Genomic DNA, 12,331 nt, shown 5'->3' with positions numbered 1-12,331 from the left:
TTTGTGACTCCAAATCTCTCTCTCTCTCTCTCTCTCTCTCACTCTCTCTCTCTCTCTCTCTCTCTCTCTCTCTCTCTCTCTCTCTCTCTCTCCCTCTCTTTGTAGGTTCAAACCCATCTTGAAAATCCGACTAAGTATCACATCCAGCAGGCTCAGAGACAGCAGGTGAAAGCGTATCTGTCCACCACCCTGGGAGGCAAGCTTGGATCTCAGGCAGTGAGTTTGCCGTGTCCCAGTCAGGCCACAGATCACGGGGGAATGCCTCCCGGACCGGGCAACAGCGCCCCCAACAGTCCCATGGCCTTACTGACACTAAACTCCAACTGTGAGAAAGAGGTAATGATTTAAAGAGAAACTGCAGCAGCACTCATTTCCTCGAAACAGTCATTGCTACTCCAATATAACTGCTACAGTCTTTTATAACAAATCTCAAATTGTAAATAATATCATAATGCACAATTTTATAATGTACAAATATAACTGATGATGGTAGAGAATCCTAAAACACATCAATGAGTCATACTTCATCTCAGAATCAATACTTATTATATTCTGCATAACGTTTATGTACTTGGGTATTTTTTATTTGTACTTATTCTTTTTATTTTGCAGGGAAAGAATTTGTAAATAGCAACATTTGTGAAAATAAAGCATTTCAGTTACTGACTAATAACCTTTTAATAGCAATTAAAGTAAAATGACTGAACCTCATAAGATGAGCCTCATTAACATATACATATATATCTGTTATATAGTGAAAGCTCTGACACCTGATTGGTTTTCTCAGATGGATGATGTCATCGATGACATTATTAGTTTGGAATCAAGCTACAGTGATGATATTATGGGACTCTCCTTGGACCCTGCACTTCAGATGGCCAACACGGTACAGACTTTACTTACCTTTAATCCACTACTACACTTTAAGGGGCGGTTTCTCAGACAGGGTTTAGATTAATCCAGGACTAGGCATTAGTTATATTAGGACATTTAGGTAGTTTTTACAAACATACCTTACAAAAAACAATACTGGTGTGCCCAAAACAGTGGCACTGATATACAGGTGCATCTCAATAGAAGGAAATAAACAGTTAGTGCAGGCAAAGGAAATGTAATTTTTGTCTCATAAATCACTACATACATACATCAGCGATCAAAAAGCACTAAATCAAATAAAAACATTTGATGATCTATTAAAACAATATTGTATTGATTAATGGAGCAATGTGGCAGGAAATATTGCGAAGCTCAGTGATGTGTCGACACATTTGTCATGATGATGTGTTGAAGTTCTGTTGTGTCTGTTCATTCACTGCCCTTCAGTTTCTGACTGGATCACGCTTGACAGGAAAAGCACAGTACCTGTATACGAGCATCTGTAGCTGTCAGCCTGTATTCCGTGTATTTAAAAAAGATAGGTATCCCGGACTTGATGCTTCAAAGCCAACAAAACATGTTACTGAGCCGCCAAACTTACTCCGTTGAGACATTATAATAAACACATCTTTTAATAATGCCACCACACTCACTTTGTATGTTTAAATATGCAAGTTTAAAGTTATTCCTTCACTGAGATTTAAAACAGCATTTAAAGTAATGGAGCAACAGGATTTAAGTTAATCTCTGTAGGTTTACTGTAAAATTGAAACCTGGATTAAAATAACGGTCTAAATGTAACCCTAATTATTTTTAAACAAGATTTAAAGTTTGGTGCAACAAAATGATCAAATAAGCCTTGATTTAATCCAGATTTAAAGGAATAGTCAATTTTCTTAAAAAATACATCCAGATAATTTACTCACCACCATGTCATCCCAAATGTTGATGTCTTTCTATGTTCAGTCGAGAAGAAATTATGTTTTTTGAGGAAAACATTCCAGGATTTTTCTTATTTTGATTGACTTTAATGGAGCCCAACACTTAACACTTAACTCAACACTTAACAGTTTTAACTCTTTCACCGCCATTGACGAGATTTTCCGTCTTTCCGCAATACCGCTATAATAAGCGGATTTAAAAGAGGAACTATATTTTATGGCATAATAGCACTTTTGGGAGTACTTCGACTCGGCGCAGTAACACCCTCCCTCTCCCATTATGAGAGCGAGAAGGGGAGCGGACTTTTCAGGCGAGTCGAAGTACTCCCAAAAGTGCTATTACGCCATAAAATATAGTTCCTCTTTTAAATCCGCTTAGAAAAGCGCTACGTTTTATTTTGTACCACCAAACCTGCTCGTATAACTACTCGTCTTAAATAGAAAAAACGTTGATGTGTTTGGTCACTTCTAACTTTATCTCTGAGTGGTACCATTGAATGAATGGGGCTAAGCTAAATGCTATTGAAGTGTCGCAGCACGCTCCAACGCTTACGTGCACGCACAAAGATGATAGAGGGATGTATCAACTCTTCTTAGTTAAGGTAATAACATAGTTTAATATTGAAAATGAGTAGACTATTCCTTTAACAGAAAGTTGTGGGGAAGAAAAAGATGCACAACCAATGGAGAGAACCTCAGAAGGCTTGTCAAGCTAAATCCTTTCAAGAATTTGGGTGAACTTCATAAGGAATAGCCACCACACACAGACATGTCGAGCAATTTAGTTACAGTTGTCATATTCCTCTTGTTAAAGGTTCTCTAAGCGAATTCACGCATTTTAGACCATAACATTTTTTTTGTTACATACAGCAAACATCTCCTCACTATCTGCTTGCTTCCTGTCCGCTGATCAAACTGTAAAAAAGGCGTTCTCTGTAGACAGCCCAGCCTCCACAAACTGCAATAATAACAAACTGGCCAAACCTACACCAGAAACCATAACAAAGTATTCTAACCAATAAACGCCAAGAAGGATTTGGGGGTTGGGTTTGGGCGCGTTCATGAAAGCACGGAAGGGAGGGGGAGGAGTTAACTACGCTCAGTTTGTTTGAAAACACATTTCAAAAATCAACACACAGATTCACTTAGAACACCTTTAAGCCACTCTTGAACCACAGACATTGTCAGGAATCTTACCTGAGTTAAGAAGAAGAAGATCTGTACTGTTGCCCAGTGATCCAAACTTCTTTTCAGATGTGAGCAAGATTTGTATTTCATTTGGAAACCAAGGTCCTAGAGTCTGGAGGAAAGATGGAGCACCTCATAAGCCAAGTTGCTTGAAGTCCATTGTGGTTCAATGTCATCTGCTGGTGTTGGTCCACTGTGTTTTTGAAAACCAAAGTCACTGCACCCGTTAAATGAGAAATATAAGAGCACTTAATTCTTCCTTCTGCTGACCAGCTTATTAAAGATGCTGATGTATTTCCCAGTAGGATTTTGCACCTGCCCACACTCCCAAAAGCACCAAAAGTTGGTTTAATGAACATGGTTTTGGTCTGCTTGACTGGCCAGCAAACATAGAGATGTTTCCAGTTTGTTTTCTGCATTATTGTGAATAGTGCAGTATTTTCCATGAATAACAACTTAAATGAGTATATGTTCCTGACACAAACCCATCATAGGGCCCTATAAAATCCGTTTTATTTTTTTCCAAATTCCGTTTTATTTTTTCCCAAATTCCGTTTTCTCCGTTTTAATTTTTGCAAATTCCGTTTTATCCGTTTTAATTTTTGGCAATTATATTTTTTACCCTTTACTGTTATTTTAGTCATAAAAAGAGTGTGCCTTTAATGTTAATGATTAAAATGTAAATGATTTTGGGAAAAAAACTGGAAAACAGGATTACTTAATGACTATAAAAGATGCATTTACACACGCAAATACACACGCGCGCGCGCACACACAACTCAATTCAATTCAATTCTTCAATAGTGATCTGACTTATGAGCACGAAGCTCTTTGCACGTGCGAGCGAAAGAGAGACAGAGAGCGGCGCCATGATGCAGATGATTATATTTTAAATGTGAGGGATAGTTAGTTTGCCTCAGCTCGCTTGAAATGCATAAAACTGAACAAATACATGAGGATTTGTGTTCACACTTCGGACAGATGCGTGAGCGCGTGCACATGTGAGAGGTGCAGTGAGACAGACATGGAAGAGAGTGCATGTATCTTTGCGCTCACCGTGAACAGAGTGTTGACAAAACTTACAAAATAACAGTTCTCCGGTCACATAAAAGTCATGTGAGACCTGCTCGGAACTAAGTGCTTAGCGTCGAATTTCTTATTTTTTTCGCTGACGAAAGCAGAGTCGTGGAAAGCCGCTTCGCCATGGTTTCAGTGTTTTGGAGGGGGTCTGAAATGACGGGAGGGGGCGTGTCGCCCAGATTTACTTCCCCCGGTCTGCATTTCCCCAACATACGTTCGTCTCCCACACAAAAACATAATTTTATTCAAAATATGTAAAATTCCGCGAAATTCCGCGTTAATACTAGATTCCGTGTTAATTAGCCAATTCCGCGATTTCGTCCGCGATTCCGTGATCGCGGAAATTATAGGGCCCTACCATCATACTGTAAATGACTTTAGTGTAATCTTTTATTTTTGTGTACTATGTTGTGCTTTCAGATTTCTGTTTCATCAAACCTCCTTGACATGTATCCAGGTATCCCACCTCCAGGAATCTCTATTAGTAACTCCTGTCCTGCTAACCTGCACGACATTAAAAGGGAATTCTCTGGTAAGTGTCCTTTATTACATTCAGTATTCTGGAAGTGTTTCAGACAGCAATGTTTCAACAAAAAAAGACCCTCCAGGCCTTTTGAAAAAAATGTGTGTTTGTACTGTAATGTGTTGTACATTTAAAAATCACAGTATGTACAACCCCAAGTCAGAAAACGTTGGGACACTGTAGAAATTGTGAGTAAAAAGGAATGGAATAGTTTACTAATCTCATAAACTTATATTTTATTCACAATAGAATATAGATAACATATCAAATGTTGAAAGTGATACATTTTGAAATGTCATGCCAAATATTGGCTCATTTTGGACGTCATGAGAGCTACACATTCCAAAAAAAGTTGGGACAGGTAGCAATAAGAGGCCAGAAAAGTTAAATGTACATATAAGGAACAGCTGGAGGAGGACCAATAACCAATTAGGAAAAGGAATGTTGTCCCATTCTTGTCTAAAACAGGCTTCTAGTTGCTCAACTGTTTTAGGTCTTCTTTGTTGCATCTTCCTCTTTATGATGCACCAAACGTTTTCTATGGGTGACAGATCTGGACTTCAGGCTGGCCATTTCAGTACTCAGATCCTTCTTCTACGCAGTCTTGATGTTGTAATTGATGCAGTATGTGGTCTGGCATTGTCATGTTGGAAAATGCAAGGTCTTCCCTGAAAGAGATGACGTCTGAATGGGATCATATGTATCTAGAACTTGGATAAACCTTTCAGCATTGATGGTGCCTTTCCAGATGTGTAAGCTGCCCATGCCACACGCACTCATGCAACCCCATACCATCAGAGATGCAGGCTTCTGAACTGAGCGCTAATAACAACTTGGGTTGTCATTGTCCTCTTTAGTCTGAATGAAATGGCGTCCCAGTTTTCCAAAAAGAACTTCAAATTTTTATTCGTCTGACCACAGAACAGTTTTCCACTTTTCCACAGTCCATTTTAAATGAGCCTTGGCCCAGAGAAAACGCCTGTGTTTCTGGATCATGTTTAGATATGGCTTCTTTTTTGACCTATAGAGTTTTAGCCGGCAACAGCGAATGACACGGTGGATTGTGTTCACTGACAATGTTTTCAGGAAGTATTCCAGAGCCCATGTTTTGATTTCCATTACAGTAGCATTCCTGTATGTGATGCAGTGCCGTCTAAGAGCCCGAAGATCACAGGCATCCAGTATGGTTTTCCAGCCTTGACCCTTTCGCACAGAGATTGTTCCAGATTCTCTGAATCTTTGGATGATATTATGCACTGTAGATGATGATAACTTCAAACTCTTTGCATTTTTTCTCTGAGAAACTCAGAAAACTATTTTTCGCAGCAGCATTGGGGGAATTGGTGATTCTCTGCCCATCTTGACCTCTGACAAACACTGCCACTCTGAGTGGCTCTTTTTATACCCAATCATGTTGCCAATTGACCTAATAAGTTGCAAATTGGTCCTTCAGCTGTTCCTTATGTGTACATTTAACTTCAGGCCTCTTATTGCTACCTGTCCCAACTTTTTTTGGAATGTGTAGCTCTCATGAAATCCAAAATGAGCCAATATTTGGCATGACATTTCAAAATGTCTCACTTTCAACATTTGATATGTTATCTATATTCTATTGTACATAAAATATAAGTTTATGAGATTTGTAAATTATTCTGTTACTTTTTTACTCACAATTTCTACAGTGTCTCAACTTTTTCTGATTTGGGGTTGTAATATGGAAGACAATAAACCTCAGGAAATGTAAAAATGTCATCATATGCCGCATATAGTTACTCAATCTCCCGCCATGATGCACATGATGGAGAAGCCCGTCTCCTGTGGTACGTTTGAGAGCTATCAGAGGCCTGAAGGGTTTCCTGTGGGTATGTTAAAGGATTTTCACCAATGACTGCATGACTGTGTGTTTCTGAAACTTCACAACTATCATATCATTCACATTACAATAATATTTTAAAGACCTGTATGTATATATAGTTAGGAACTAGGGCTGGGCAATACATAAATTACAATCTATTTGTGATGATGTTGCTGCCAATACAAAATTAGGCAACACGTTTTCTTCTTTAAGTTAAGAACTTAAGAATATGAGAACATTCACAAAAATATATTTTCATTTAAACATGAACACAGTCATGTTTCTGTAGTGTTATAGGTAAAGTATTTCATGAATTAAGTGATTCATAAATTCATAAGATGGATTCAGTGATTAATTTAATCAAATATGTGTTGCTGTATTCATATGTTAGGCTATTTTAGTAAAAGTGTTAGTAAATACTGATGTTTGATGAAGTGTTGAAAAGTTTTAAACTCATTACAAAATTTAAACTCATCTGTCCTGCCTTCCTGTTCTCCTCTCATCTTCTTTTATCTTTCTCATAGAGGCAGAAGTTCGGGCTTTTGTAAAGGAAAGGCAAAAAAAAGACAACCATAATCTGAGTGAGTTTTGTCAGTTGTGTTTGCCAAGGCCTTGTGTCCTTCAACCTAACAGACATGAATGATATAATCATGGGTTATTACTTTTGAAAAGGGTCAAGTTAGGATTTTCACAGATGAAAAATGGGTTAAAAAAACTCATGTACTGTACCTCTATGGAGGAAGAGTCCTGGGCCAATGTCTGGTGACCAGGATATAATAGAAATTTGGGGGCTGGAAATCACAAAATGAAACTCGGCGCAGTAACACTCTCTCTCTCCCATTATGAGAGGGAGAAGGGGAGCGGATTTTTCAGGCGAGTCGAAGTACTCCCAAAAGTGCTATTACGCCATACAATATAGTTCCTCTTTTAAATCCGCTTAGAAAAGCACTACGTTTTATTTTGTGCCACCAAACTTGCTCGTATAACTACTCGTCTTAAATAGGAAAAACGTTGATGTGTTTGGTCACTTCTAACTTTATCTCTGAGTGGTACCATTGAATGAATGGGGCTAAGCTAAATGCTATCGAAGTGTCACAGCGCGCCCCAGCGCTTACGTGCACGCACTAAGATGATAGAGGGATGTATTAACTCTTCTTAGTTAAGGTAATAACATATTTTAATATTGAAAATGAGTAGACTATTCCTTTAACAACAAAAATGTCAGAGCTAACGTCTAATCTGGTCACACATCAAATATGACAAAAAGACTGCCTGTAAAGACAACTCATCTAGAAATACATGCGAAGGTAAACATATACGCTAAGGTTATTTTATCAGATAAACCACTGTGTTTTCGCTAAACTTGGAATAACATAGAAACTAAAGGAAAACACCTCTAAACTGTATTGATTGTATTGGATTGTCTGAATTAATACTGAATATAAATATTCAGTGTCCTCAAATTGAATGAAATGTGTAACGTTACTATTATAATAGATGTTGTGCTGTTACGTGACTGGAGAAAGTGTGTGCACACGTGTGTGTGTGTGTGTGTGTGTGTGTGTGTGTGTGTGTGTGTGTGTGTGTGTGTGTGTGTGTGTGTGTGTGTGTGTGTGTGTGTGTGTGTGTGTGTGTGTGTGTGTGTGTGTGTGTGTGCATGTCATTCAGGGAGAATGTATATCTTTTTCAGGGACCATGTATATTTTTTTGGTAGAGCGGGGCTTATGCTTATTTTATGTGAGATTATTTTAGATTAGATTATAGTAGATTATCTGAAAAAGCCACGGTCAGTGTTTTTGACATTGAGTAAAGTTGTTCCGATATTATACAGATACGTACCCAGGTATCGGATCGGTACTCGGTATTGGCCGATACCCTGAGCCCAGGTAACGGAATCGGTATCGGGAAGAGAAAAATTGTATCAGAACATCTCTAACATTAAGAATAAAATACGTGTTTTGTATAACAACCATTAAATCGGTGTCTGTATTGCATATTCAAACCTAAATACCATTCCATAAGCGCGGGTATGTGTGCTTGTCAATCACAGGCATTAAATCCGTGGAGTTCTCCGCGAAAATCTGCAGGCGCGGATTCCGTTGAGACATGTCGATGTTTTATTAGTCTGAAATACTAACAAACAGCGGACATACAGCTGCATGCTTTCATTTCTTCCCAGCTCTAAGTAAACAGTGGTTGTGTCACGCGTGATAACTTCCTGCCGTTTGCATTCAGAGCAGCGAAGAAGAAATGAGTTTCGCTTTGCAGCGTGTGCTTTAGTGTTATCTATAACGGGCATAACTAGGTTTATTAAGAAAATGGTATCGGATCGGTACATGAGTTCAAGTACTCGCCGATTCCGATGCCAGATTTTTTTGTGGTATCGGGATCAACAACTCTATCTGTGAGAGATGCATATAAACATTTATATTTTTCCTCCTCCCCATAAATCAAGATAGAGCGGGATGCATTTTGATAGCCCTACTGCAAAGCACAATTAGCCCTGGGACGTCGGGCTAGCGATTTTGCGAGCCCTGCCACCCATGACCGCTCACAGACTCCACCTTATGAGCGCGTAGTTCAACCTTCTGGCAGAGACACATGTTTTGATGAAGTCTAAAGCACATGTGTAAGCACTCTACACCATACTTTGCATATGGTGAGGGGAACAGAAGCTTTCTGTGCATTTAAAGAGACACATACAAAAACAGCGAATTTTTTTTATTAAAGCCACAATGTCCATGTTCAACATCATAAAGAATGATCTGTGGTGTATTTTGAGCTGAAACTTTACAGACACATTTTGGGTATACCAGCAGAGGCGCGGGAAGATATTTTCGGTAGGGGGTGCTGGGGTGCGGATGCGGGTGGGGGGGGGATGGGGTTGTTGGTATAGAGTTAAAGAAATTTAAAGGCCAAAGTAACAAAGGTGTCCAAAAAGTTACACAAATTACAAAATGCTTTGTAAAATTTACAAAATGCAACGCGAGTCATGTGCAGAGTCTCCCCTGGCACGCATCACGCACCGGGTCTGCTGTTCTGTATGGTGTAGCTTAAATGCAACACGGAGTTTAAAGATGTACAGAAAAAAAGAAAAACAGGAGAATTAACTTTGAGCAAGTTTGCAGGAAAGTCGAATGCATGGAAACAGTTTATGTAACGTTATACATTCTCACTCGTGCCAGTAGCCTATACGCCTTCTTTGTTTTCCTTTGCTTAAGTTTTTACTATTTCTAAATTCTAACATGGAAACTTTATTGACATCACTCGAGTTAAGGCGATTAGTGGACCTTTTAATTCACGGGTTTCATTTAATATAATTTAATTTAATTATATTTGTGTTAAGTTTTGTTTCAGTTTGTTTAAGATATGTTTCGACTTTAAAATTCAAACATCATATCCCAAATTGTCGGAATATATTCCATATAGATTCATTTGGATTTATAGATGTTTAACATTAAAATCGATGCATGGGAATATTTTATATTAATTTTTAAAATGCCCACCACTCTTAAATGTCTTGTTCCTTATTGTACATCGACAATTTAGTTCCTTTCATGTCGTTTTAATCATTTAATTCAATCTTTTTTACTTTAATTGTTTACTTTAAATGTTCTGTAACATTAACATGTGCGTTAAACACTGCAAAACAATTTGGCTATATTTTTAAATAGTTTTTGAAAAGATGAGCTTTTTCTGATATGCAGGATGAGGAGTCAGTTGGAGAAATAACGCTAGTCCTCGGGACTTTTGGGCTGTGTGATTGAAAAAAATCCAAAATTCTCTTATGAGACATTGCGAAGCTGATAGATACAGATAGCCTAGTAAATGCATTTGTCATTGTGGCTGTGAGTGTGCATGCTTGTCTGTTATGCTTATACGTATTCGCAGGGCTGAATCGCATTCACGTCGTCAAAACAAATCTGATTGGCTAATAAACACTGAATTAAATTAAATCATTTTAAAATTACTAAAATTATCCCTCTCTTCATCACACACCCCAAGCATGACATACAAAATGTCTTGGAACAGAAACAAACAATCAGAGATATTTATAAGCTATCATTTTATTGTCATCGCAGTTTTAATCTCCCCACTTCCCGTGCCCATGGATACCAGAGACTATTTTTATATTGCTGAAAACACCTAGGTTAGTGCCCTTTAAATGTAATGGCATCAAAACACTGTGACCAGAGAGAATAACCAAGTCATGGAAGTAGTTAGATGGTAAAATATCAAATTTTATCTGTTACCCACCTTGAAAGAAACAAAGTCATTTCACAGAAACAACATGCTATCATGGCTGTAAAATACAGTATTGCCTGTTCCTACTTCATTTTTCAGCTGTGTTGATAAACCCATAAAGTATCCTTTTATTGATGCTCAATGTTGTTTCTTTGAAATTACCTTAAAAATAAATGAGGTAGTTTAAAAAAAACTACACCGTATCAGGGCTGTAAAATGCCAAAAATGCACCTATTTACACTCAATTACAGTTATTAACATCTATAAAGTGCTACCCTAATTTCAAATACTATTTATGAATAAATATACAAATTGGGACACAGTTAATGATTTTTTAACAAAACGCAATCTCCTGTAGATTACATGAAACCAATAGTATATAACTTTTTTGTAATATGACATCCTTTTCTTCTTTCTGTGTTTTAGTTGAGAGAAGACGGAGATTCAACATCAACGATCGAATCAAAGAACTAGGGACTCTGATTCCTAAATCAAATGACCCGTAAGAACAAAAATCTGCAAAAAAATTATAAACATGAAGCCAATGAGAATACATTCATGTTATTATGACAAAGTATAATCTTGTTATTGGAGAGTACAGTGAGATGTGTGTATTTTTTAGAGACATGCGCTGGAATAAGGGCACGATTCTTAAAGCCTCTGTGGACTACATCAGAAAACTTCAGAGAGAACAACAACGAGCCAAAGAACTGGAGAACCGACAGAAGAAGCTGGAACATGCCAACCGTCACCTGATGCTCAAGATACAGGTCAGCCATTTACATATATACCCAATCCACATATGAGAGGAGAAGACATTTAAAAATATAGTAATGTGAGAGATGTCATGTAACTTTCTCAGAAATTATGAAATGTATGAGAGTGATACGAATACCACAAAATCTAAATGAGGATGAAGAGTAGAAGTGTACTTATTTTTTATTTATTTTTTATTTTATTTTTACAACCTCCAAAAAGCACAAATGATATATTCACTGTATATCCAAACGGTATATAACTTATCCAGATGACTCCATATCTTTGAAAAACCAAACCTCTTGAGAGAGAAAGAGAGAGAGATGATTCATGTTTTAAACAAACACATATCTGTTTTAAAAATGTCCGTAACTTCAGTTCTCAATACTTGTTGTGTGACTAGTTGTCGTCATAATGTTTCACGATACACTGCAGAGATGTTGAAAGTATGAATACAATTTGTGATTTAAACAGAAGAAGGTACACTCAGAGGCGTATAATATGAGAGTTATGACACGCTTTGATATCGCCACCGTGTAGTCATGTTATTCTGTTTATAACTATTTATAGTAAATTTATTTTTAATGTGGAGTGATGGATATACAGTAAATCAGTTAATATAGTAAAACAGTTAATGGTGACCCCAAGTTAACTGTGGTTACCCATTGCAAATACAGCAAACAATTCCAGTTAATCCATTAATTTTGTAGCAAAAATATTGCTATATAAATGGCTATCAATCTCAATAAAAAATCTCACAAGCATTTATTCAAAGAATATAAATAGATGCTAACATTATCCCAAGAAACATGTTTTGTCATTAGTCTGAAAAATAAGGCAACCAACTGCATTTAACAAAACATTTTA

At 37.4% G+C, this 12,331-nt stretch overlaps 1 protein-coding gene across 3 annotated transcripts in view; it reads left to right on the top strand.

Moving 5' to 3' along the window:
- mitfb (melanocyte inducing transcription factor b) overlaps nucleotides 1-12,331 on the top strand; it is a 76,170-nt gene that overhangs the window by 59,128 nt on the left and 4,711 nt on the right. For 2 of the 3 annotated variants that reach the window (XM_065286473.2, XM_065286476.2), the window contains exons 3-9: nucleotides 106-336; nucleotides 788-886; nucleotides 4,506-4,617; nucleotides 6,378-6,470; nucleotides 6,988-7,044; nucleotides 11,135-11,210; nucleotides 11,331-11,478. In XM_065286473.2, coding sequence (XP_065142545.1) covers nucleotides 106-336; nucleotides 788-886; nucleotides 4,506-4,617; nucleotides 6,378-6,470; nucleotides 6,988-7,044; nucleotides 11,135-11,210; nucleotides 11,331-11,478 — 816 coding nt within the window. The remainder of the gene's footprint in view (nucleotides 1-105; nucleotides 337-787; nucleotides 887-4,505; nucleotides 4,618-6,377; nucleotides 6,471-6,987; nucleotides 7,045-11,134; nucleotides 11,211-11,330; nucleotides 11,479-12,331) is intronic. The other variant, XM_065286474.2, reaches the window with a different exon arrangement.

The sequence above is a fragment of the Paramisgurnus dabryanus genome, chromosome 21 (assembly GCF_030506205.2).
Source record: "Paramisgurnus dabryanus chromosome 21, PD_genome_1.1, whole genome shotgun sequence".
Lineage (NCBI taxonomy): Eukaryota > Metazoa > Chordata > Actinopteri > Cypriniformes > Cobitidae > Paramisgurnus > Paramisgurnus dabryanus.
Note: the sequence above shows the minus strand (reverse complement) of the source record. Positions and strands in the feature narration are given on the sequence as shown.